The 26,083-nt window shown below is 44.1% G+C and overlaps 1 protein-coding gene across 3 annotated transcripts in view; it reads right to left on the bottom strand.

Annotated features, from left to right (window-relative positions):
• Positions 1-3,274: 3,274 nt before the first annotated feature.
• EPN2 (epsin 2) overlaps positions 3,275-26,083 on the bottom strand; it is a 43,613-nt gene continuing 20,804 nt past the window's right edge. Inside the window, exons 1-8 of one of the 3 annotated variants that reach the window (XM_088527804.1) lie at positions 25,157-25,962; positions 16,730-16,842; positions 15,184-15,276; positions 14,764-14,920; positions 11,931-12,104; positions 10,207-10,299; positions 9,054-9,269; positions 3,275-3,316 (exon numbers count right to left, since the gene is read on the bottom strand). In XM_088527804.1, coding sequence (XP_088383930.1) covers positions 3,288-3,316; positions 9,054-9,269; positions 10,207-10,299; positions 11,931-12,104; positions 14,764-14,920; positions 15,184-15,276; positions 16,730-16,842; positions 25,157-25,751 — 1,470 coding nt within the window. In that variant the 5' untranslated portion in view covers positions 25,752-25,962 and the 3' untranslated portion in view covers positions 3,275-3,287. Of the gene's footprint in view, positions 3,317-6,085; positions 7,465-9,053; positions 9,270-10,206; positions 10,300-11,930; positions 12,105-14,763; positions 14,921-15,183; positions 15,277-16,729; positions 16,843-25,156; positions 25,964-26,083 lie in introns of those variants that run through there. The other 2 variants (XM_088527803.1, XM_010214203.2) reach the window with 2 other exon arrangements.

Here is a 26,083-nt window from a genome sequence, read left to right as displayed (position 1 = left end):
TCCTGCCCCAGTTGTTTTGGCAACTGTTGTAATCTCTTAACTGAGTCTCGCTCGAATCCAGATTTGTAGGTATTTCCTGTTGGCTGAGAGCAGATGTGCAGGATTTTGTTTCCTTTTTTAAAGTATTTGGGAAGCAGTTAGCTACAGTAGCCGGATAAATATCTGTGTTCAAAATACTTGAAACTTACAGGCACAAACATAAAATCTACTATCACACAAACATGTTCCTTGGCTCCGCCGGCGCCAGCGGAGCCAAGGAAGCACCTGGCATCAAGAAGCACCTGGATGAGCCCCGTGACAGCACCGGGAGCTGCCCTGGGGACAGGGCACAAGGCTGGGAACAGCCTTGGGGGCCAAACCCTCCTGGACACACGGCCCTTTCCACCAAACCCAGAAGCAGCAGCAGCAGCTCCTGCCCTCTCGTGGCAGCTTCCAGCCTGCAGAAAGATTTTTAGAATTTGCCAGTAGCAACTAAATACTAAAGCTGTGCAAAGGACGGACAAGGACTGCTGGTTCCTGCATGGGAAGATCAAACGTGGTGCCGGTGCCGGCCACCTGCTCCTTCCCAGCCCTGCGGCCACCTCCGGAGACGCAAACGGCAAAGCCCAGGTCGTCCTGTTTCACCCAGGGCTCCAGAGGAGCCTTGTGCCCTCGACAGCGCCCGGGCGCCTCCTGCGAGTCCAGTCCTGGAGCCCCCGGGGCTTCCCCCTTGCTGGAGAGTCGCCCTCGGACACAAACCCGGGCGAGCGGAACCTCCAGAGCCAAAACAGGCAGGGGAGGCGGCTGAATTTGGATTGTACATGTATATATGTATTTATATATACACATACGCACACACACACATATATATATATAACATCACAGCTGCTGCCAGTCTGCACGGGACCCCCCAAGTGCAGCCTCCCACTGGCTGCCGTTTAACAGACGCTGCTGAGTGCAAGGACACAGGGCTGTGAGACGCAGGATGCCGATTTTCCAGGCCCCGGGAGCCCCTGGAGCACAAATCCTGCTGGAAACCCTCCTGCGGGCACCGAAAACAGGCCGGAGCCCCCACGCGCGGCGGCTGCGCTCGGACCTGCGGGTCTGCGGCCCACGGGGGCAATTCCAGCCCTCCCGACGCCAGGGAAGATTCGCAGCAGCCTCCAAGCACCGTGGGCTTCTATTTCTATATCTCTATTCAGGCCAAGACACTGCAGTGCCCAAATTCACCTTATGGAATATTGCTCCATCTCTGCCCGTGGCCCCCCCCAGGGCTGGGCCCATGTCCACGGGATCCTCAGCAGGATTTTTGCATTTTAACAGCGCCTTTTCCACCCATTTCAATGCATGAGGCCACAGCTAACACTTGCGAGTGACCAATTCCCTAATGAACTTGGCTCACTCGCTTCTGATTGAGTTTTGCACCATCTCCTGGCCCTATCCATGTCCAGAAGCTGTTGGGGAAAGGATGGCTTTTCCTCAGCATCTCCAAGCACGAGGAGCATAAGGGAAAGGGGACGATCGCTCCGGGTCAGGCTTTCCCTGCAGTGACCCTTGAGGTTTATCCGGCTGGAAACGACGCGCTGTCCCGCGCGGCTGGGAGACGCCAGGGCGCTGGCAACGCTCCCCCCATGGCACCTCTTTGCTCGGGAACTGCTCCCAAAATCCCGCTGGGAAGCGCTGCTCCCGTCGCCCCATCCGCACCCTTCCCAATCCTTCATCCGCTCACAGTTTATCCCCATTTTTCGCCAGCTTCTCCTTTGCATGAACCAGGGAGACGGCCGATCTGCCGCTCATCACCCACCTGCTGCCAATTAACCACCCTAATGGGGAACGGACAGGGATTTATAACGCACCGAAGGGAGCGGGATGGGGAATTTGTGTTCACTGAAACCCCAAGTCTTTGGCAATTACAGCTTGAGCGACAGCGGAGCATCAGGAGACAGGACTGTCACCACCACGTCCAACACCAGCTCTTCGCCATGTGTGCATATATATATATACAAATATATATATATATATATATATATGTATATTGCCGGGCTCCAACACAAACACGGGTGCTCACGATGCTGACGCCCGTGTCCGAGCTCAGCGCCCGGGATGAAGAGGGGACCTCAGGCTGGTGCCAGGGGACTCCAGGGCACGGAGGGTTTTAGCCCAAGGGTTGTGCAGGGCAGACCAGGGCCCTGCAGGTCCCCAAGGGCCGCGGATCAGAGCGGCTCCTGCTCAAAGCCGGGGCAGGCGGGAGGCAACGGCCATTCCGGGGAAGCAGCGGCGCGGATGGGGACGAGCCTCTGGATACCTGTATCCGGGTAAGCCCTTTTCCTCTGCAAAAGGGTTAGAAAACACCCTGCTTTGGCAAAGAGGAAAGCAGGACAGGGAGGAATCAACCGGCCCAAGGCCAGAGGAGGCTCCAGCTGGAGCCCGGCCTCACAGGGAACTCCCAGCTCCCTCCGACGGCTCTGCCGAGATCCATGGAATTGAGGCTGTTTCAGGGGGAAAACATCACCACGATGGTTTCTGCTCCCAGCCCTTCCCACCTCTCTCCCGGCACAAGCGGCTTCAATTCCCCCCTGCCCTTCCAAGAGGTGGAGCAGAACCGGGAAGAACTGACCCCAGGGGAGGGAAAACGGCCCAAGGAAGAACAAACAGGGATGCACGGAGGATCCATCCCGCCCAGGAGCAGAAAGCAGGGAAGAAAGCTGGAAAAACCCAAGGGGCCAGAAGCCACCTTTGGGCTGCCACCTTTGGCAGGAGATATGTTATTTCTCCTTTCCTTCTAGCCCCAAGCACAGAGGGTAAAGCAAAGCAGGGGTGAGCAGAGGCGCAGACTGCAGGGCTGTTTCCCCACACCTTATTCCACAAAGGACCATGTTTAAGCTCCAGGTTTTCCCAAACTTCTGTCATTACATGACACAATTTTTGAAGCCTCTGCTGAGAAAGCAGTCCATCATCCTTCCAAAGAAGCTGTTTCAGAAATCAAGGTGGTTTAAAGAAGCAATTCAGTCACCTGCAACACAACAAGTCTTCATCTTTATTGAGTTAATAAGGTCTCAACTGATTCTGATTTAAGTGATCTATAAGAAATCCTCCTTTCTCATAGTAAGAGCAGGCCTGCACCAGTAGAAGTGATGAATGCTTGGAAGAAATCACACGGACAATGTACAAGAAGCGTCACTCCCAATAACGATTAGATTTACCCCAAAACGCAGGGCTTGCGAGCGCAAACCTCCATCGAATCCATCGACTCTCTGCAAAACTAAATCAAGCAAGGGCAGCAACAGCTCCTCAAGGTGATATAAACACTACGCAGAGTCTAGAAAAAGCAACACGTCTGGAATAAGCAGTACAATTTTAATTCTGACCAGTCACCTACAAACCCCTTGTCTTTCCACTGTTCTGATGGCATTATTAAATATCACGCCTGTGACATTGCTAGGGAAAAATGACACAAAGATACAGACATTATGATACAATAGTACAAATGATAAATTATTTATACAGTAAATAATGTCAATAGTCAGCACAAATTCATAAAAAGCAGCCGGCTCCCAGTATTATGAAAACAAGTTTGGTAAATATTTAAATTGTAACACTTGTAAAGGAAGCGAGTCTTGTGAGATTCTGCTGTGAAAAATAAACCATATATTTCTCCACAATTTGTGCAATATTAATACATACAGTACACATTAGAAACTGTAACAGCAAAAGGGAAGATGGATAAGAACAGTTGTCTTAGCTATGGGACTTCAAAAAGACTGTAAACACCACAAGCCACCATGGTTTTCCTTCCCTGTCCCCTCAGCGTAGTTTAGTTTCTATATAGTATAAAACTGAATAAATAACTGAGTTTATTTTTGGGTTTAAAATTATGCCAAGATATCTTTATTTTTATAAAATAACACTTTCATCTTTGGTCAATTTGACCAGTAAGGCTGTTTTGGGCTACTAACGTTTTTAAAATCAAAAGCACTTTTTAGTATTTCCAAGTGGGAAAAGAAAGGGAAGAGGGAAACGCACGTGGAGAAATGACGCCGGAGACACGCGGGCACGAGCGGCCTCCACGGGAGCACGGGAGGGAGGCGGGAATATTGTGGCGGGAATTCCATCGCCACGACGCGGATTTACCTCTCCGGACACGACCGGAGCCCCGGCTGGCTGGGGCAGGAAGCCCCTTCCCGTGTTTCTGCTGCTCCGCTCGGGATACGGAGTTTCCAGCGGGAAACCAGGTGGGTTTTCCCGGTCCAGCTGCTTATTCAGCTCTGGAACCTGCTTCCTCCCGGATTGGGAATCTCAGCACGGTCAGTCCTTGGCCTAATGCTCTGCAGCACCATGATCTGGGGTAATCGCTGTTCAGAGTGTCTTGCCATGGCTTATTGTGCAATATATATATATACACACACATGTATATATATACACACACACGCACGCGTGCACACATATATAAAATGCAAAAGTAACGGAGCTCTTGGAGAAGCGGCCTTGGTAAAAGCAACGATTTGCCATCCAGCAGTTTCATTAAGCTAGGGCTCCCTACCAGACCAACGTGTATTTTTAGCAATTCATGATGACAGCTCATTCCTCTGAGCTGTAGACGACATTATAAATGTTAAAACACTCACTACCAACCTCATGTTGCCTCCAGAAGCAGTTACCTCGTGTGTTCAGCGAGCAGACACGAGCAGAACCTTTTGGCTGAATAGATAATGCCCCATATCTAACCATTGCCAATGCACTCGAGCGATGGACTAAGGGAAAAATCAATGACCTCAACTCCACTGCTGCAAAATATTAAATTGGAGAAATAATGAAGGATAAATCTTGCCACAGATCAACTGGAAAGCACTTTTTTTCCCCCCCTCATCTGCAAGAATCACACCCTTCCTGGTCTACACTTTTCAATAACTTCAACAACAACAGAAAAAGCAAAGTATTTCTCCTTACTCTGAAAGGCAGCATGAATGGGTTTTGTTCTCTTTTTCTTTTTTCCTTTTTTTTAAAGACCTACTGGGTGTGGACAGCCATTCCTTTTCCTCCTATATAAAACAAGAGCAGATGAATATTCTGAATCCTGCTTGGAAATCCAATAGTAGAACAAGAGGATCGAACAATCTGCATAGAAACATCCACACATTTAGCATTCCACAGACTAACAGAGCTACACTGACCTACGCAGCTAAAATCTCTGATTGTACCCTAGGTTTGATAGTCTCTCAGCCTCCCTTCCCACCACGGGGTAAAATCCAGCCCCCTCCGCCCGAGCCAGCCCTTCCTTCCCGACATTCCCTCGGCTGGCGCGGTCCCACGCAGCATCGTCGCACCAGGACACAGAGCTCTGGCAATTTCTTTCAGCTTTTTTTTTTTTTCCATTTTTTTTCTTTTTTCTTTTCCTGCTAATTAGGGAAAGGCCTCCAAGATGCATGGGCTCGTTGCCGGAGATGCCCTCCGGGCAGTCCCAAGCACTGGGACATCCCTCTCCGCATGCTCCGTGTTCATCCGGGCCTACAAACCCGCTGCCGTCTCGGGGAGTCCAGACATGCAAGTTAACACGTAGAGTTCAGCTTACAATTAATCATTGTAAATGGAACCAGTTTATTAATATGGAGTGCACCTTTCATTAAGAAAAATTAGTCAATGAAATTAATGAGTTGTATTTATACATTAGGATTCTGAGCATTTCAAGAAGAACGGCAAGAAAAAAAAAAGCCTTTCTCACGATCTTCATAAAGACTAAATGTCCATTTTGGTAATCAGAAAATGGGAACAAATCAAGGGAAAAGCGACTTTAGTGTTGTTTTTTTTCTCTCTCTTTTTTTAAATGTAGTCTTAAATCATGTCATGTTCAAATTCAATTCATCTAAAAATAATTAGTCATGCAAATTTGTTTTGATTTTTCATTATGAATACTTCATTTAAAAGTAAAATATTTTAGTGTTAATCTTCCCTTTTAAACTCTCTTTACAGAAACAAAGAGCTAAAACCATAAATAAGAGGGCATTAAAACCATAAAAATGACATTTGCCAATATCTTAATTTTTCAGCCAGACTTGATAAATCTATCAAAACCAGACAGTTAAATAAGAACCACATTATAAAAATTAGCAAAAAAAAAGACTATTAAGTAACTCTGCAAACTCAAATATGAAACTGTACTAAACAAAATATGTGCAAAAGTATACAAGAGTAACTGCATATAGCAAGGTTAAGCCTGAATTAGTTTTTAAAGCTTGCCCTGGTGAAACTGAATCCAAAGTTGTCCTGCTGTATTTCTGTTGTTTTTCTCCTCTTTCCACTCGCATGGTAAGTCAAATAAAACCAAGATACACATGATAAGTTCCCAACGAAGCTGGTACTGGACAAGCACAGAGCAGGACACTCACGCAGCACGAGTGCAGCATGCCACCCACAGAGTTCCTCAGGAGTCCTTAGAGAGTAGTGTACAAATTCAACACCGCATACAACAGCACACGTTATACTCGACAACTTGAGAATGTTCTTGGGTTTTTTTTGTCTGTTATTTTTTTTTTCTCCTCCTTTTGAGACAAGCTTGCTTTCTCGGTCAACCTTGGATAGGAAAGCAGTGCGATTTTGCGTTGCAATGTTTAATGCATAAAAACCAGCCACCTGGGCCCTCAAAGTCGTTCTCGCCTAAGAGTAAGGACTATGGGTGAACCAACAGTCTAGAACTGTGTGTAGTTATGTGCAAAACATTCACTAGCACTCTGAATCTCAGGTCTATCTTATGGGCATAGGAAGTGACAGATGCAGGTAAATAGTAATTTCAGGATCCAGCACATCATCTGACATCTACAAAATAGCCAACGGAGTTTAAAATGGCAGGTTCTCCCTAGAAAGTGTATTGAAATGATTAACAAAGTAACAAAATGGGCAGAATCTAACTTTGGTGAAAAGTCTGAACATTTCACATAATGCTCAACAAGCCAAAGTAAGGTACCATCTGTAGCAAAGACTAGATTTAGATTAACTGGTAAGTAGAGACAACTCTTCAAAGATCATAACTGTAAACTGCAAATCTACTTCCAAGTCTCTTACACACCGTTCAGTCCACACAGGCCACGTTCATTTAGCTGTAAAGACTTCAGCCTGGAAACACTAGGAAAAGAAAGGTCCTTGGATTGGGTCTTTATAGGAGAAAAGGGTTAGTTGTATTTGTAGACTGGGAGGCTGCCGGCGGGATTCCCGTACTGTGGAGAGGTTGGGTCATTGATCCTGCAATGCTCACGTTCAGCCCCTGGCCCATTCGTGTTAGAGAGGCCACGGTGCCCATGGGAGGGATCGGTGCCATCCCCACGGGCACGGGGGCCATGGAAGACAGAGGTATTGGCTCCATGCTGATCGGTGGCACGGCGCTGAAGGAGGGACTGGTTCCCATCACGGGACTCGCTCTCATCTGGTTCAGAGTGAGCGGCTGCGGCTGATTCACTTGGAAGGGGTTGATTGGAGCTGGTGCGGTAGCTGCACCTAGTTTTGAGGGGAAAAAATGGGAAGAGGAAAGAGGATGGCATCTCCATAAAGCACAGGCATTTGGAGACTCTCTACATTCAAAGCAAGCATGTCCTGTGTCGTCTTCCCCACCCCAAAACTCGGGAGAAACCTGCACAGAGGCCGCTCAGCTCCCTGGGGCTGCACTGCTGCAAACACAGGCCGTTCCTCCTCACAAAACAGCACAAAATAATCCCTGCTGACCAACACTTTCCACTTACAGTCACCGGATAAACAGGTTTCAAATTTGATAACGTGGAAATGTGTCTAGCCATGGTGTCCAGCTCAGTAATTTTTCAATGCTACTTAAAATTAGCATTACAGAAGAGAACAGATCGCACGCAGTTCTCCTTCAGTGCACTCTGCCTGCAGTATCCCTGGGCCTTTGCCTCTAGATCTCAGTGAGTCAGTTCCATTTAGAAGCTGTGCATGGTTTTGGCACTGAGTTTTGACAAGAATTCATAAAGTAAACAAGTTGTTTCCGAATTACAGCAGTGCTAGAAAAAGCAGAGAATAACTTTCCCAGCGTTTGGGTTGTCTGGGCAGCTGCCAAAACTACAAATTCCTTTTCCCGCATATGTATAGAGTTATGTGGATGGCCCAGTGACCCCTTAAAAACTTTTTCTAGTAACCAGTAATGGCAGATACACAGACTTCCTGTTGCTAAACACTGCCAATGCTGCTCAGAATTACTGTTTTGGCAGAGTTGTTTGTTGGGTTTTTTTCTTTTTGTTTTCTATCTACTGAGTTTAATAAACCATCTTTTTTTTTTTTTTTTTCCCCACTGGGAAGTGGGGAAAATAAATACTGTTTTTTTATTTCACAAGATGAGCATCACAAAAAAAAAAAATCAGTGCATATAAAGAGTCCTTAAAAAAAATACAGAGATTTTCCAAATGCTCAGTGCCATCTTTAAGTCTGCTGCAAGTGAAGACTCCCTTACAACAAGGGCCAATTCACAGAGGAATTAAGAGAGTCGACTTGTTTCCAAATATGCCAAGAGCATGTTTTGATTCAAACTGGGTTATCGCACTAACGAGAGCCTAATCAACAGCCTAATAAAACATACACCAGTTTGCTATCTGCAACCTCGGGCTGCAGTCAGAGAGGCTGATTTAATTAAAAGGGCAGCACAATTAAAAGGGCTATTGCTGACCTGCTTGCCACAGGCACCTACTACCCTCCCAAGGGCTGGAGTGTCTCAGCTGGCACATGCTCACACCTTACCTGTTCTGACAATGTCAGCTTTAGTTCAACTATTTTTTATAACCAAAAGCTCTTTTCTAACCCAGATGATTCTGGTAGAATCAGTGCAAAAGATAAGGGGAAAGAAATAGCTTGAAATTAAGCTAACCCAGGAGATGCCAGAGCAGAACTCTGGCTTTTAGGGTCCAGCAGCACACCCAGAAATGCTGCTGCCTCACCCTTCTGCTCTCAGGCATGATGTGCAGGCTGAAGTAATCAAGAGAAACATGCCAAAAATGACTGATGTTAAACCACATGAGCCTGAGTTATGCAAAATTTCCCTATAGGAAGGGAAAGCGTAAACAGAATGAATAGGAACAGACCTGGTGCCAAGAATGGATTCAGTGAAGTAACAGGTTGTGGTGGCTTAGACACCAGCGAATCCAGGTTCACCAAAGCAGCATTGGGGCCCAGGAAAGACTCGGGGGTTTTGCGGGCTGCGCTTTGTTTGCCTGATGTCATGCTGGAGTGTTGGGAATCAAAGAGATCAGGACTGGTGGTACCGCTATGCTGTGATGGCAGAGTGGACCCCGAGTCAGCTGTAACAACACAAGAAGAAAAACACAACTTCTCAATCTACATAATCAAACAAAGAAAACCCTGAAGTCCCTGGCAAAGGAAATATTTTGAAGTCTAATGTTTTTGTAAGTGTTATTTAAGCATCTCAAGTACATGTTACACCCTCAGCATGCAAGAAAAGTGTTTTCTGGAAGAGCACAAGGACTCTAGAATTACAGCTGCAGTGCTCCACAGAAGCCTCTACCTGACCTGCCTGATGGATATTCTTCCAACTGCACTGCAAGAAATTACACCGTTTCCACAGAAAAGATATTCAAAAGCCCTGGGCTTCTGTCCTCGCTCTAGATGGCTGTTATGCCTCTCCCAGATAGACTCCAACAGAGTTTTTCTTGTGTGTTGAAGAAGCCTGGCTCAGGTTTGGATTTGTCACCAATATTCCAGGTAGAACCCAGCTTAAAGTAGACAGTATCTAGTATTAAAGTGCTTACATTTTAAGATCTAACAGTTTACCTTATTTTGACCAAGTAGAAATTTAAACTTTCATATAATTTTCTCATTTTTCCACTGTTGTTATCATGCTAGAATTTAAGGGTTTGAGAAATTCAGTCAACATTGTTCTGTTCAACCGTCTGAGCATGAGCCATACTCCACACACATGCTAGATGAGATAAATTTAGAAGTCAAGCAAATTTCTGGGTCAATGCAGCACAGAGGTTACTGAGTGAAAGCCTATGGCTTACAATACAAAAGAGGCCAGCTCCCCATGAGTTCATGCACAGGCCAAAATGTTAACAACAAGCTTACACTGCTGCATTATCAGCAGCTTTGATCTTTGCCTTTGTGAAAGGCCTTTTTTTAAAAAAAAAAAAAAAAAAAAAAAAGGAAATATAAGAACAGATACATCTGGTGTTGAGACTATCAGCCAAACTGCCCATTTTCTAAGAACTCAATTCATACCTGGCTTTTTGGAAGTTCGAAGTGTGTCAAATTCAGAAAAATCATCTTTAACTGTACCATTCAAATTACTGAAGAGGTCAAAAGATGTACTTCCTGTTCAAAACAACAAGAGAGCTCTGTTGTTAATAGATCTTCAGTTGCATTGCACACCTGACCCTACCGAAAGGGATTTCTGACCCGTTCACACCCCTGTGAAACCACTCGGTGGGAGCTGGGTTGGCTGTGAGGAGCAGATGGAGGGCTCCTACTTTCACCCAGGATAAAGGAGAAGGACAATGTGAGAGAAGAGACCTTTCCTGCAGGGTGAGCTGACTGATTGGGAGTGATGTGCTCTTAAAGCACAGTATAGGACACCCCTCAGCTGGCTGGGGTTTTATTAGGTGTCTGCAGCCCAGGGAGGCCCAGGCCAGCGTGTATTGCTTTGGAAGAAGACAGCAGCACCAATTTCACAGGCTAGACTCCACCACGTGTGCTCATCAGCCTTCAAGAAAAACATCACTTCTGAATACACTTGCAAAGACAAATGCAACACGGCCATAAACTCGACTAATAATTTCACTTATGTTCCCTAACTTAAAGCAGGTAGCAATGCAATGGGATTGCAGGACTGTCATCTACTCCACGTAGAGTTGGTTAGGCCTGGTTGAGCTACAACTGTTCCGTTGTACTTTGCAACAAATAAAAATATAACATTTCCATAATGCAAACACACCCTTACCTCAAAAGGGAAGAAGTCACACCTAAACGAAGAGTAATAGCACTACTGAAAAGCTTTGAAGTTTGCTTTTCGGTATTTGCTGTAATGTTTTTCTTAATTTAGCATTAACTGCCAACACATTTCAAGCAAACGAAGACACAAACTTAACTCCATAAAGAGTATGCCAAAAAAAAAAAAAACCCACCCACAAGACCCAAAGAATATAAAGTAAAGACTCTGTACAATAGCAGCACTTTCTATGAAGAACAAAGACCACCATAGTTCAGGAATCATTCCAGTAACGATCCAGTTACTGCCCTTTGCCTACAGAAAAATGGATCAGACCATTCCCGTAGCATTCAATTTGCGAGTCCTTTGTTTATTATGTGCTGAGATGAATGACCAAAGGACAATGCAATCAGAACAGCCATGGTACCCACAAAAATATAAGGTATTAGTAAGGTTCATGAAAGTTGCATTAGTTACAGAGTTACATGACCACCTCAAGCATCTTGTTGCACAAAGTTTTAGGGAAAAATTTGACACCCTCAGTCTAAAGTAGAAAAATCTTCATTTCTACCTGCAAAAACTACTTAAAGCACTGAAGTGCTCAACCTGTCACCCTACATCTGCAGACACATCCATCTGCACAATATTTATCATGATGATGAAAGGTAAAATTATAACAACATTCACGTCCGGAAATTAAGTTTTTGTCTAATTAAAGACAAAATCCACTTAAAAACCTGATGGCAGCAGCACAGTCACAAATACACTGCACACATCTGTATGTAAAAATAAAGGATTGAGAGAGACAACTGGAAGAAAGCAGCAAAATGAACTCAGAGCTCTAACTTAAAATAACGGTACCTCAAGTTTTTTTGCTCACGTGCAACTCATGTACTTCACAATGCAGCACTGCAATTAATCAACACAGAGCTGCTTCTGCACAACCACTGTAAAAATCACTCCCATTTCACCCTGCATTGCTCAGATATTGTGGATATGGAATGAGACAGTCTCTCACCAGAAGTAGAGATGGGTTTGTTTGCAGGTGCTGGTCCCCAAGGATCCACGGAGGGTTTTGCTGCAGTAGATGACGACTGAGCAGGAGCCCAGGGGTCAACATTTTTGGACAGAGGCTGAGCTGTGGATCCTGCTGGTGCTGCCCAAGGATCAACGGAAGCAGCTGGTTTGGCACCTGCAAAAAGAGTCAGCAGGAACACAAGTAACTGTAGCTTCACTTTGCTAAGCTGTCCAAGGAGATGAATCTCTCTTATGGACCATTATTGTCCAGTGAATAATAAACAAAAGGTAAAGCAGTTCAATACTAGATGCAGAATTTTAAATCAGCGTTTCCCATGTCATGCATGCAGATCAAAAAACACAGCTAAATTCTGTGGGGGAGGGCTGAAAAAAATTAAGTGTCCATATGAAGTTAAAATTTGAAGTTAAAATTTGGCAGCTCCAACAACAGGACAAAAAGCTTGCTTTTGCTAGACACCATCACCATGATAGAAAGGAAGGGAAAGAATTCCATAAAAACCTTGGTGTAAAACAAACATACACTATGTATGAAAAGGAATATACAAAAAAAAGGGCGAGAGATTCACAAATAATAATTTTAAACTTCTCTTTCATGCTGTTATTTTGTATTATATACACATATCATAGTCAGCTTTCTCTGAGGTAGTTTCATCTTTTTAGCCTCATTTGTAAGCACTCTTCCTGACACAGATCTAAGTTGCCTGCTGACTCCCTTTCCTACGTTTTTAATCCCACTAATTGCATGTTCAATATTCACATTTTTCCTAGAAGACACTGACGAGTCTTTTCCTACAAACTCAGACCACCAAATCACTCATGCATCAACATGTTCACAAGGCCCTGCACAAGGGCAGGGCTCTGTTCTGTCTAGTGACAAGCTGAGGACGAAGGGGAGAGGAAGGAAAGCCAGAAACTTGCCTTGCCATGTCCACCCCTCCTCTTACTTCCAACCTCACCCGTTTCCAGCCCTCCCCTTCACCCCCTCAGCCATAAAAGTGCAGGGATGGGAACTTAAGACTTTAAATACGCATTTTGTACAATCATAAGATGATCACAGTGCATACATACATTTCCATGCCCCCGTGCAACTCCTAAATCAGCCAGGGCTTAATTATTAAATGAGAAGAATTGTATAATCCAGGAGCAGGACTGAACTACCCGTGCAATACGCAGCTATCACCTTTAAGCCCTTTCAGGTTAAAGCACCATTTTATTTTTTAGAAATATACACCAAAACCACTGGCCTCACACTATTCTTTCTGAAAACCCATTCAGTGCTATTCCTGCTGGCACAAATTCCAATTTGCAGTGCTGGTCTTTCACTCCCATCCCAGGTGGCACGGTCTCGCTGCAGCTTCAGAACAGGAAATGCTGAAACCCTCCAAATAAGCCCAGCTATTCCCAGTCCAGCACTTAGGATTTCCTTTATCTGCCCTTAGTGGCGAGTTACAATCGATGCCACGCAAGAAATGCTAATGACAGCGCTGCTCATAAATGGAAGCTTTCAAAAAGCCTTTTCTTTCATGAGACAGCACACGGAACTGGAGCGTTTGGGAAGCCACCTTCCCTGGGCTTCCATTCTCCACGCTGCAATGCCAAAGCACATACAGAATTTAAGAGCCACAATTTAGTGGCTCACTGTTTTATTAGCAGTCAAATTCATAAATCTCCCATCTTCAAGACTATCCTTGGCAGCCAAGTAAGTGGCCAGCTGGAACAAGGGGTTGTTATAAGTGGCATTAATAAAGTTGGGAGGCACGCAGGAAGTGCTACAGCTGCAACTGATTCAGGGTAACACTAGTCAATGGATGATAGATCAGGCACCAGATTTGAAGGAGGTTTTTTGTTGTCCTTGTTTTTAAACATGGAAAGTTACACCCAACAGTCCTAAAGGCCTGAAACTGTCTTTTCCTGACCTAAGGTTTGACAGCTAATCACCTGAAAAGATACAGATTACACCTAAACAACGAACAGTGGCTGGCCCAGCAGCTAAGCAAGTGCATTTAATGCCATCATGGGAGAGAGGAGAAAAAAAGAAAACAAAAGAGAGTTTCAGCATTAAACTCCAAAATATTTATGAGGGATCTGGAGGGTAGAGCACTTACTGCTAATGCACACAACTATGCAGCTGAGGTCCTAGAAACACCAGCCTCAAGCAAACCTGACAGACTAGGCTGTGAGTCTTCACAAGTGCAAGGAAGCCCCTCTGCTTCCCCTCTCCTCCTCCTGCCACAAACACAGCACAAAACCCAGACCCAGCTCCATTCCCAAAGCACGTCCAACACCTACTGTGTGGAGCCATCAGCTCTCTTAGCAAAGGAGTAACTCCTTGGCCAGAGGAAAACTCCATTTAAACAATCCAACCTCTTTGCTTCCAAATGTGTACACGTCCCATTTCAGCAGGAGCAGCGTTCAAAGCTACGGCCTTGCTGAATTACAGCACCCGCTTTGAGTCCTACATTAAGCACTGACAACCACCTCAGTCCATGACACGGGACCCAACTTGCAGCCAAGCCATGAGCACCCACCCGGGATGAGACAAGTTGTTTCTGCAGCACAAAGAGAAGCCCCCAGCTTCTATTTTCTCCTCCTTCTTAAGATTCAAAATACACACACACAAATCAACTGCTCAAAAGAGAACATAATTTCCTTCCATTTCTGCTTGAAACTGAGCTAAGGGAAAGTAACTTCTGGTACACAGAAAACAACCAAAATAGACCAACATACTGATGGGATGCTCTGCACTGAAAAAGCTCACCATTAAAAAGCAAAACCTGAAGATAAGCATCCCCTGTGGCAGAGTTTGCTCTTACCAAATGATTGCCATGGGTCGGAGGCAGTGGCTGCAACCGTGGACCCTCCCCAGGGATCAGTTTGGTTTGCAGCAGCAGGAGGTCCCCAAGGTTCTGTTTTCTGCGATGCCGGTGCCGACGAGGGGAGGGCATCCATTAGGTCCAGCAGGGTTGTATGCTGAGGGCAGGAACAGTCTGAGCTTTAATCAAGAGCATTACCAATCTGAAGTACAAACCCAAGAGATGAAGAAGCATTTTTTTTTTCCTTTTACACACCTGCATTGACTAGTAGTTTGAAATTTAACCCACATGGAAGAAGCTTTAAGCTATACAACAAAGCAATCCCAAAAGCATAAACGAGCTCAGTATTAAGCTATTTTGTGTTACTGTATTTCAAGCTTTTGGCAGCGTAACCGGGAATTTCTTAGTTGAAGGCACTACCTCCTTCTTTTTGGGAATTTTAATTGTGTCTCTGCGACTCTCCTCCAGAGCCATCTGTAATCTCAGATCATCTCCGCGTCTGAGGCGCTCCTCCTGCAAAGGAAATCAACACTGTTGATATAGACCACGAGCCTAGACTGTGCTGCTCCAGGTGGCCCGTCCCGGCCTGGGCAGCACTCCCTGCCACCCGGGGAGGGCGCTGGGATTGCCAGGCCTGGCTGCTGCGACTCGCGCCTAACGCCACGGGAGAAGGTGGTTTTCTCGGGAATCTCACCTCGCTCAACCACGTGTGAGGTCAGGAACAGCCTGACCCCGTGCCACCAATGTCACAGTGTGATCGCTAAGGCAGCGGCAAGTTTGCTGACTGCAATTTTCCCTCACGTGAGCCTATTCCCAATGGAAAAGCTATAAATGAAGCATTCTTTCCAAAAATTAAGTTACAATGCCAGGAACATCGATTTAAAAACACAGGGAATATCCCAGTTTCAAATTATGATAGCACTTTTGATCGTTCACATCACCACTGAAGGACGTAGCAATTTCAACTTTTGTTTTCCTGACTTTTTACAGCTTCCCTCCACTCTGGATACAAAGTGAATGACCCAGTCAACTCCGTGCAGATTTTACAGGTTTTTTCAACATCTCTAAACTACCACGTTTGTGGTAGATTCGACTATTTCAAGTATTTTTGCTTGCACCACGTCTTTCAGAAGTTGACAAATTCCCCAACTGGCATTTCCCCGTTTCCAGTGATATAATTTATGTTTTTGTTTTTAAACTTCATTGCTAAATAATGAGAAAGTTCACTAGGTTACAGTTTCCCTCTGCAAGCACAGAGATACTAACGTCCATCATACATGTGTAAGCTCCAGCTTTCACAGGAAGCCTCTGCAATACTGCAGACACCTCCAGTGTGGTTGGCTTCAATTTTCACACAAAGCTGAGATTCATCAACCCCGTTACATATTAATATGCAGCAGACTTTACTCGGAATTACAGCATTTACTCCAAATTCAGAAGGAACCCCCTAAGAATTACCACATTAATATAAGCATTGTGATAGTTTAGGAGCCAAATTGTTTAAAATCAGATCCTTTAAATATTCTAGCATTTTGTGAGATCACCCTTCTGTCCCAGAAAATCTAACCAAATGAACAGATAATCCAAAATTCCCTTCTAAAAAAATCAGTGAATTTTGATTATTTTATGCTGGCCCCATTAATAAAGGCTTTCAGGACTAGTCATGTTTTTGGTTCTTCATAACTGAAACCAGCTTCAGTAATGTGATGATTAACATCCTCCCACACAACCAAGTCTTCTTGCAAAATGACTGTCATCTTCCACTAGCCTCAACAGCACTGGGTTAATGGCACAGAGTTAATTTGAAGAAGATATTTTAAAATAAGATAAATCGTTTTCCAAAATGCCCACCCTCTTCCGCACTACCCATGCAGCAAAGCCAAGATGTCATTGAAAAAAAAAAAAAAAAAAAGAGGATTGTGGCCTCCAGTGTGAACACACGGATGCTCTGGAGCCCGGCACTGACCTGCTCTGCAACTTCCCTGCTCATAGCCAGCGCAAGCTGCAGCTGCAGCTCCTCTTCCCCGCTCGTCTGCGGCCGTGCTTGCTCCAGCTCGGAGGAGACCCGAGGGGATGTAGCTGTTGGAGACAAACACAACAAATACGACCTCTTCGCTGCGTGTTTTATGGCAGGTTGTTACCTCTCTTGTTCCCGAAGGCGCTCGATGGCAACGCAAGGACGGGCGCGCTGGGCGCCGAGGCCAGGACCCATCCCCAGCGCTCTGAGCTGGCAGAATTCAACTTCGTTCAAACAGATGGACACCTTCAATTCTCTGCTGAGGTCAAGAAGCATGAGAAAAACTTGAAGGGCAAAAACTGCAAGACAGCTTAATTACTTCAAACGAAAAGTGTTCCTGGAAAACAAAAGGCACTTTTTTTTTTTTTAATGGTGACCATTTTTTTAGTGACAAAAATCATCAAGCTTATAGTGAAGGCCTGTGTCAGCAAATCAGAGCTTTAGGGACACGTCACTGCCACTGTAGGATTAATCATTCAAGCCATATTTGTTGAAGTGTCTTACTTGTACCAACATTGATGCAAGGATTTGCTGGGAGCGAGCCAATGCCACGGTAAAATTGGAAACCACCCACTTTTCGGTAAATAATAGTCTTAAGAATAGTTCTTTCTCTCCCCATTCAATTGCTAAGCGGTGCTCAGAGACAAACAAACCAGCTATTCATACTCAAAATTTACAAAATACAGTATCATTTTCCATATAAAAATAAGTTTGGGGGGGGATTGTTTGGCTTTCGGTTGGTTGTTTTTCAATCTTGCATGAAGACTTCTATTAGCTACCAACTATCTGATAATCTGCGTCCCAGCCTCCTCTCAGAACAAGAATTATGGTTGACAGTTAAAACATATTATTTTTCAATACACAAGTCATCTCGTGTTCGTGTCTTCACTGCTGCAGCAGCAGTAGAAACTTCTATCCAATGGGAGAACTCACGTGTTTACCCCTACACAGCAATTAAATGATTCCTCTGCGCTCTCAGATAATTCTACAGCAACCACATTGACTAAATATACTACATAACTATACATTGACTATAAAATTGACATTTTAGCTCATTTTTGCATAGGAATTTCTACTTAGTTGTTGGAAAGGAAATTACAATTCTGCAAAATACATATTATCATTTCATATTTTACAGCCAGAATGTCAAACTCAAAAGAAATCATCTTCCTTTTAAATAGTCCAGCTGGGTATATAAGAATTAGATTGCCAAACAGTAATTTTGAAAACACATTTTCAGTCACTATTTAACCCTCCAACTCCTTCCCACTTTTATGTCTAACCTGAATTCCCAGCCAAAACGACAGTGTAAACTGTGGGAACTCCTCATCCACGCAGCAGCAAGCGGGGGGCAGCAAGGAGCCCTGTCCTCTCCTTTCCACCCTGCGCTCAGTATCTCCCCCCATCCCATCCCATTTTTGCAGGGCCAAATTAATCCATCATCAGAAACTGGATTCTTTCACGCTGGTCCTGCAGCTTTCAAGCCAACCAGGCCAGCTCCTTACTTCACATTTACGAAGACGCTGCTGCTACCTCAATACAAATATTTGAAAACCTCTTTTTTCATAGGAAGTATCTAAATTTATCTGCTTCACTAGTACTTTTTTTCCTCACAAGTCACTGATGGGCTCTCCAGTCTATTTGTACCTTTACAGACCTGCAGGAGGAATAAAAGGGACATCACAGAACAGGGTGCCTGACAGCAGGGGAGAGTCCGGCCTTAAGAATATTCAGACTTTGTTGACACTTTAAAGACAAGAATAAAGAATTACAAAGAAAATGGAATAAAACTCAGCAAGAGGTTACCAAAGATAGACTATGACAGAGAAAGTCTGATACCTGTCTCTGATCCTTTTGTCAAAGCAGGAGAACTCATCTCAGTAAAGCATTTTATGATGCCAGTTAGGATGTTAAAGGCAACATTTGTTCACTTGCTAAAAAAAGCAAAATGGAGGTTATGGGAAAATGCATAAAATAATGCTAAGAAAATTGTCAAACTGGAGGAAAAAAAATAGATTTTTAAAACAGTCGACTGATGGGGAACAGTAAAAATAGGACGACATTGACAAAGTGAAATGATTTCTTCAGTAACGGTATCTTCTACAAACTGGGGACATCGACTGGAGGTGACGGATGTAAAGAATTCTGTATGTTACTAAAACACGATACCTTCAGGCACTAACCTGATACAACTATCGTTAACATTAGCACTGCTACAAAGCCATTAGGCCCTGTTTTAAGATGCCAAATGCAACCTGCTCATGCCAGTTCCAAGGGAGATGATTCCCAAACAGCATGGATGCAAAGCTGCTTCCGAGAACATGGAATACTTTGTATTTTTATTGTTCCTAGAGGAAGAGCGAGCAGATTATGGCTGCTAAATATAACAGGCTTGAAAGTGCTTTTAAGATAAAGAGACGAGAAACAGTGATTTAAATTGACCATGAACAAATCTGATTTGCAAGTTGATGTGAATAACCTCAAAGCAGCAGCCTTCCAGAGGGAATTAGAGAGGTGAGAATTGTACATGGCCTCAACGCAGGGCTTGACAAGCACGTGGATGGGACACGACCAGGTCACCCGAGAGCAAATGGCAACTGAACTGGGAGCAAAAAGGGCCTTTAGGTCTCCTGCTTCTTCAGCTATGACTACGACAGGCAGGGATGTGATTCCCTTAATGGTTATACAAGAATTTGTCACCTCTTTCGACATAGTTGTAGACAGCGAGGAAGCTGATGGTAGAGGGACTACAAATTACGCGGCGCAGGTTCATTAAGTCAACGCCTCCGTTATTCTCCTGTTTCCACCCAAAGGGCTGCTTGCTCCCAGCACTCCCCTCCTCGGCATCGCTTTTGCATTAAGCAAGTGCATGCGCGCGGGGCCGCATCCCACCCGGAGCATCCCGAAGCTGCCGGGCGCGCTGGCACGGAGCACCATTACCTCACTGCTCCCAACAGAGCCCGGCATTCAGCGGCTCCACAATCCGCGCCCGGATAATAAGGGGGTCTCACATGTACAGTTTATTTCTTTTCACTTTTAGGCTTTTCAGCAATTCATCCTCCTTGGTTTTATTAACTCTAAACAGCGCTGCAGAACTCACTCTGCAACGACAGCAAAGAAACTGCCCATTTGAGACGCTTCGCCGCATCCCGTGTTAGAAACACGCCAGTAAAAACATTTGATATTTAATGCAAAATAGCAGAAGCGGTTATAAAACCACCTCTGTTAAATGGTAGCCAGCCTCTTTTTCCCCAAAGGATCAGAGGAAATTCAGAACGGTGTTCTTGGTTGCATGCCGACAGTTTTTTCACCCAGCAGCTTCCCTTCCCGACGCCCTCGCTGCTAGAACCGTCCCTCTCCATCGGCCACGTTTCGTATTCGCATTTTGGTCGCGAGGATCCAGCGCAGAGGTTATTGCCTTAGTAACAGTATTGCTGCCACACAAAGAATCTCTTATCCCCCAGCACATGACAGTTAACTCAGATGTTTATGTAAGATGGGCCTCAATAGATCAATTCTGACCCGGTAGGCCCTGCTTTGTTGCTGCTTGGAGAATTTGGAGGTCCCGGCTCCTCCGCGCGGGTAGTGGCTTTGAGACACACAAATGTCCCCAGCCCGTCCGCGCTGCAAGACACTCGCCGGAGCGCAAGGAAATCATTTCCAACCTCAGTTAATCACTAAAGCAGGATTCTGCTCCACCATCTGCCTCTGTTAGAGGCTATGACGTCTTTTATACGTATTTACGGACAATTTACTATATTTTGGCTACATTAAAAACCCTCTGGAGATGCCCAAAGGTTTGCTTAAGCTAATGACTTAAGGCACATACTCAATTCTCAGCTAAAAAGCAGAGTCACTGTTTACATTAATAATTAAGGAAAAAGTGAGTGCTAGCAGGGAATTTGCCTTGGTCTTTTCATTCAAAAGTAGGAACCGAATTTTTCTGAGTGCTGCTCCACATCATCACTCCAAGCAGTGCTACCGACTGTCACAGAAAATAAGGCTCAGTTTTGCCCCTTGCAGAAGGCAGCAATCTTCTGAATTCACTTTTTAGTCACTTTCACTCAGAAAATAGAGTCATTCTGTTATTCTACAAGAAAACGGACAAAAACAAGGCTGACTTGGAGAATTAAAATAACCTCAGGGTAAGAAACTGATAATAATCCACCTGGAAAACAAGAAGAGATTCCAGTTGTTGGTCTTCAAACGAAAACCTAGTAAAGATGGGATACATCCAAAAAGCCAATCTAATCTTTCAAATTATGAAATGAAAGTGCAAATTGCTTTTAGGGATTTTAGAGTCTGCCTTTACAGTGGGAATTAAAGGGATCCTTTAAGGATGGAAGCAATCGCACCTACGAAAGCAACAAGCTGGGACTTGCTGGTCCTCCTGCATGAAGGTCAGTCCCACTGCAGGACGGAGTCGTGGCCCTGGGGAAATTTGTTTAACCCTAAACAGATCCTTAAGGCTTTAAACAGTATTTTTTCTGCCTCAAATTGTCCCTACACTCATTTTTACAAACATATTTGGATAACTTATGGCAACTGGAAAAGCCTGGTCACACCCGTGGCATTCGCTTCGTGCGCCACAAACTGGAGTATGATGAGAGGGTTAAATCCAGTTGCCAGGGAAGTGACACCTGACAGACAATATAGGAACCTACCAACCTCTTGTGACAAAGTACAGAAATTATCAACAGAGATGGTCAAGATTCATTTCTGGATCATATTTCCTGACCTAGCAGGAATACCAGAGATGTATTCCAATCTGCAGAGCTGCAGAACAGAATAATAAAAATAGGAGAATGCTGAATTTCCTATAACGTCAAACCCAAGTTAATTTAATTCCTTTGCATCACTCCAAAGAGTGAAATAGATGATTGAACACCAACTTGCTGACACATTGCAAAACTGCTTTTAAATAATGAGTCAGTTAATGTGAACAATCATTGGGAATATTAAAACTCATCATTTCAGTTTAAAGAGCACACCAATAAAAAGAATCACTCCCAAAATCTTCAGGATACGAGTCTGACGGACTCAGCATTGAGCCAGATCCAGAAAAGCCCTTTTCCCTCCATCCTTCACCAATCTTTTATCACACAGGCTGTATGTGCAATGAAGCCGCTTTCCCAGCCAAGTGGCCAACCTGCAGGCAAAGTGCTCCTCGGGAATTAGGTCACGTCGCGCTGTCCCACACTCCACCACGTTGGGATAAATGAAATGAGGACTTGGAAGCACCCGGCAGTCTCCCCTGCGAGCGCTTCTGGACACGACCCCAGCGCAGGGCAGCAGATGCCAGAGGACAGGACATGGGCACTACCCGGAATAACACAGGTAGGGCCTCTGCTAGGTATAGCATGCCAAAACCTCTTCAAAAAATCAAGGTTTCTGTAAACCTGATTTTTACTGGCCGTGCCCAAGCAGTACTCAGCCTCTGGGAGTACCCTCCGCCTGTGGAGAAGGGACTCCTGTCCTGCTGGTGGCTCCGATGTCACAGCAGAGCCACCTCCCTGCTACTCTGCATTCACATATTCTGCTATTCATTAAGTGTCTGCTTAAAGAACACACCCTAATTTTCCCATGCTGTAAGTCCAGCATCCCATTTACCTGATCACGGGCACTGCTGATGAAATAAGCCTTGGACACCTGAATTACCCAAAGCAGGTGACTAACTTGAACCATACAGAAAAGATTCAGGCACATCAGAGCCAGGCTGGGGGTGAGGCTGCAAATCCTGACCTGCTGCTGCTTCCTCTCGCAGCAGGTTCAGCTTGAGCCCTGCTCAAGAGCACTCCCTTAAATAAAGCACTGACATTAGATTTCATGCGATCCTGCAAAATTTACCATTTTCCAAAATAATTCAAACTCAAAGAACTCCTATTTGAATTGCAGGAATTCAAAGAACTTCTATGTATTTTGTCATGGAATGTTTAAGGAATAGCTCCTAACCTGAGCATTAATTGGCTCAACCTTAATACTAGACAGCAGCCAACCAGCCCCAGTATAAACAGACTGGTGACAAGACTGAGCTTGGTGGGGAAAGTTCCTTTGTTTTTAGCTTTACAGAGCTCTCTCTTTGATAAAATACAAACCTATGATAGCAAAACCATACTGTATTTTAACAAATGTCAACATCAACAGGCAGCAATGCCATAATTTATCCCCTATCGAATTATATAAGCTTCACAGTACAGATTCTTGGGGCCAACACTGTCATTAAGATAAAGTTCTGGTAGAAAGGACATTAAAACATTAAAATCTCCCACTGCTTTACCATTTTATTTTCCATGGTTTCTAATGGACTGGTAGATATAAGATGAAAATATCTTCAAGGAGAAGGGAAAAATGTCTTTATCAAACCGCCTTTAGAGGGTGTTTTATGTAAGGACAGGATCCACACAGTATATTTTGCTGTAGCAGTGAGGGAGTAAGGTAAAGTACCCAAAGGACCCTTTTCAATCCTAGGTTTTCCTCATACTATATAGGCTATCAAAATTAATGTTACTTTTTTAAAAAAAGAATGATTTGGGGCACAAGTACAAGCAACAGTGATCCCCGAAGTAGGGCTATTCAGTGTTGTTAATTCAACATCTTCCAGCTAAAAGCTCTTAAAAACTGGAATCCACATCCACTGTGTCTAGCAGGTCACGAAATTAAAAACTAGCTCAATACCAAAACATTGTGAGCTGAAACATCATTTAGTTATGTTGGTATAAAGGCTCTTTCACCTTTCCAACTTTATTTCCATTAATTCTTTTCTTAATTCCTTCTATATAGTTTACTAAACCTATATTTTCAGAACAAAAAAGGTATCATGATAGAACAAAAACATGACAGATACAATCGCTCTCAGTTTAAAACATGAAAACCATGTTTTCTGCTCAATTTAAAAGGCATAAGAATAACTCTGCCTTTATGTAGCGAATTAAATTGCTGGATTTTGAAGCAAGTTTCTTTCTGAAGATAAAGGGCAAAGCTCTACATAAAGCTTTCCAATTATTTCCAATTTCGCTTAACGCTGCTGTTTTGTAAGATGCTGGTTCGCTTTGCTATATTGAATAAACCATCTGCATAAAGAAAACACATTAAAACTTCAGAAGAAACACACTGTAAAAATTAACTGCCATCTATGTTTCTGCTGATACATAATCAAGTACAGAGAAGTCTGTAAGCCGTGAACACCACCAACACCCTTGGGTTTCTAGAGCCTTTTGGATGTTTGCTTTTGGGGAAGGATAGCAAAGATAAAAACTTGAGAACCAACCCCGCAAACTGAGCTGTGCAGCAAAGCCGTGCAGCAAATGACAATATGCACTCTCTGCATTTCATTCCTGACATCTAGTACGCCACCAAAATCCTTATAACGTCCCACAAACATCGATTTAGCAACATGCCCCATGACACCATTCGTAAAGGGACAATTTGAGATTGCTTTGGAATACTGGGCAGGGCAAATTTAGGATTCTCCAAACTGATGCTCCATCAGTTCTGCACACGGGATCCGTTACAGTTCTCCACACACTACAAGCATTCATTTAAAGAAGGGATTTTCCTTCAAAATTAGACCACAACCGCTGACATTTCAGCCAAAGCAGTTTTCATCAGATCATAACTTCTTTTAAGGAGGATTTGGTGCCAAACCAGACCTCTTCCTAGCACGACAGGGAGTTCCCCCAAGCAGTGGTATAAAGAATGCATTCTTCCCACATCACTGTATTCTTCTTTTTTCTATTTTTTAATTAAGTATGAAATATGGCATTTAAGGCTGATATTTGCATACCAGAGCTGATAGTGTGAATATCATTTCAAACTAAACACTGACAAAGTGTTACTGGTGTGAGAACTGCTGAGCAAGCAGGAAAGTTAAATGTCAATACTCTGCCTAAAATAAAACAGCAGCAACATAAAGAAACTAGCTAAAAAATAATCAAGGGAATAGACTTATTTTTTATCTTCTTCTAAGATTATATACTAAGGAAAACAAAAGAACAAAACAAATTTTCTAATACTCCTTTCTAAATTAAAGACAAGAAACTCTGTTAAGAACACCCCTACTGAAGACCAATCATCCCAGACATGGGAATGTACTCAGGCAACAGCCTGGCATTGCTTCCTTTTGGAATGGACAGTAAAGAGCTGCTTTAAAATTCATTTATATCAACACATGGATCATCTGCAAAATGAGCATTGAAGGACAGCCATTTGAAAGGACAGGGCAGATCTACAGGGATTCAGCCATTGCAAAGTGCCCCTCAGTCTGAATATCCATCTCCCTAGAAGGCACCATTTGCTCTCACTTCTAACAGCAAATCAGAACACGCTGTCTCTGGAAAGAAGAAAAATCCCCTTTCTGGGTATTTAGTTTGTACTTACAGCCATGATAAGAGGCTGGGGAGCCTCCGGACTTGCCATATTCTTGCTCCGAGTAGCTCGTGGATAAATTTGGCTGGCTGGAACCGCGGCCAAACGTGATCTGATTGCTCCCCACTCCAGTGGCCACCTGAGCCATCCGTTCTTTGGTCTTCAGGGCTTGAGCCCTCTCTGTCTTGAGTCGCTCGTCATCCTTCAGCAGAGACACTAGCTGCTTGGATTTCTCCCTTACATTGATGCCCTGGTCCTTACCGTCTCGATCAATGTACTGAAAATCTTTCAATGTCTGAATAGCAAAAATATTCTCTTTACACTGCTGAGCGACTCTCTCAGAACCTGTTTTGATCAGGTAATCTAACAGAGTAAGGGCCTTGTACACGTGTCGCCAGTTCTTGCCGTGGTCGTTCAGCCGCTTCCAGATCATGCTCATAATTTCAGAAAAGGCCACAACATTGTAAGTCAGATCTGCTATTTCAGTCATTAACGAACTGGAGGGACCCCAAGGGTCATTAGAGGTCGCTTCCCGAACTTTTATTTCGGCTTCGGAATAGTTGTTCACAATGTTCTTCATCTGCCGCCTGATAGACGAAGTCGTCATTTTTATTTCCCTTTTTAACAGCACAGGCTCCAGAACAAAAACAGAAAAAGGGTTATATTTGTTCTTCTATGAACGTTTCTGAACTACAAAGGCTCCGTATCAGTGACTGACTTGTAACAAGTTCCACTACGATCATTTCCTCTCTTCAAAAAAAATGACACGAGAAAACGAAAATCATGACCTGGAAAGGAAAAAAAGAAAAGTATGTTAATTGGGTCGCTAGTTATTCCTGCCTGGAAAGCAATCTTTAAAGGGAGAAATTTGGCTGAAGTTCACGGATGATTTTTCTTTAGAAGGGACGACTTCTGAAAACAACTTGCTCTCCTCAGCTC

The sequence above is a fragment of the Tinamus guttatus genome, unplaced genomic scaffold (assembly GCF_059628265.1).
Source record: "Tinamus guttatus ecotype Peru unplaced genomic scaffold, ASM5962826v1 Tinamus_guttatus_pri_ptg000291l, whole genome shotgun sequence".
NCBI classification, from domain to species: Eukaryota; Metazoa; Chordata; class Aves; order Tinamiformes; family Tinamidae; genus Tinamus; species Tinamus guttatus.
This window is presented reverse-complemented; position numbering and strand designations above follow the sequence as displayed.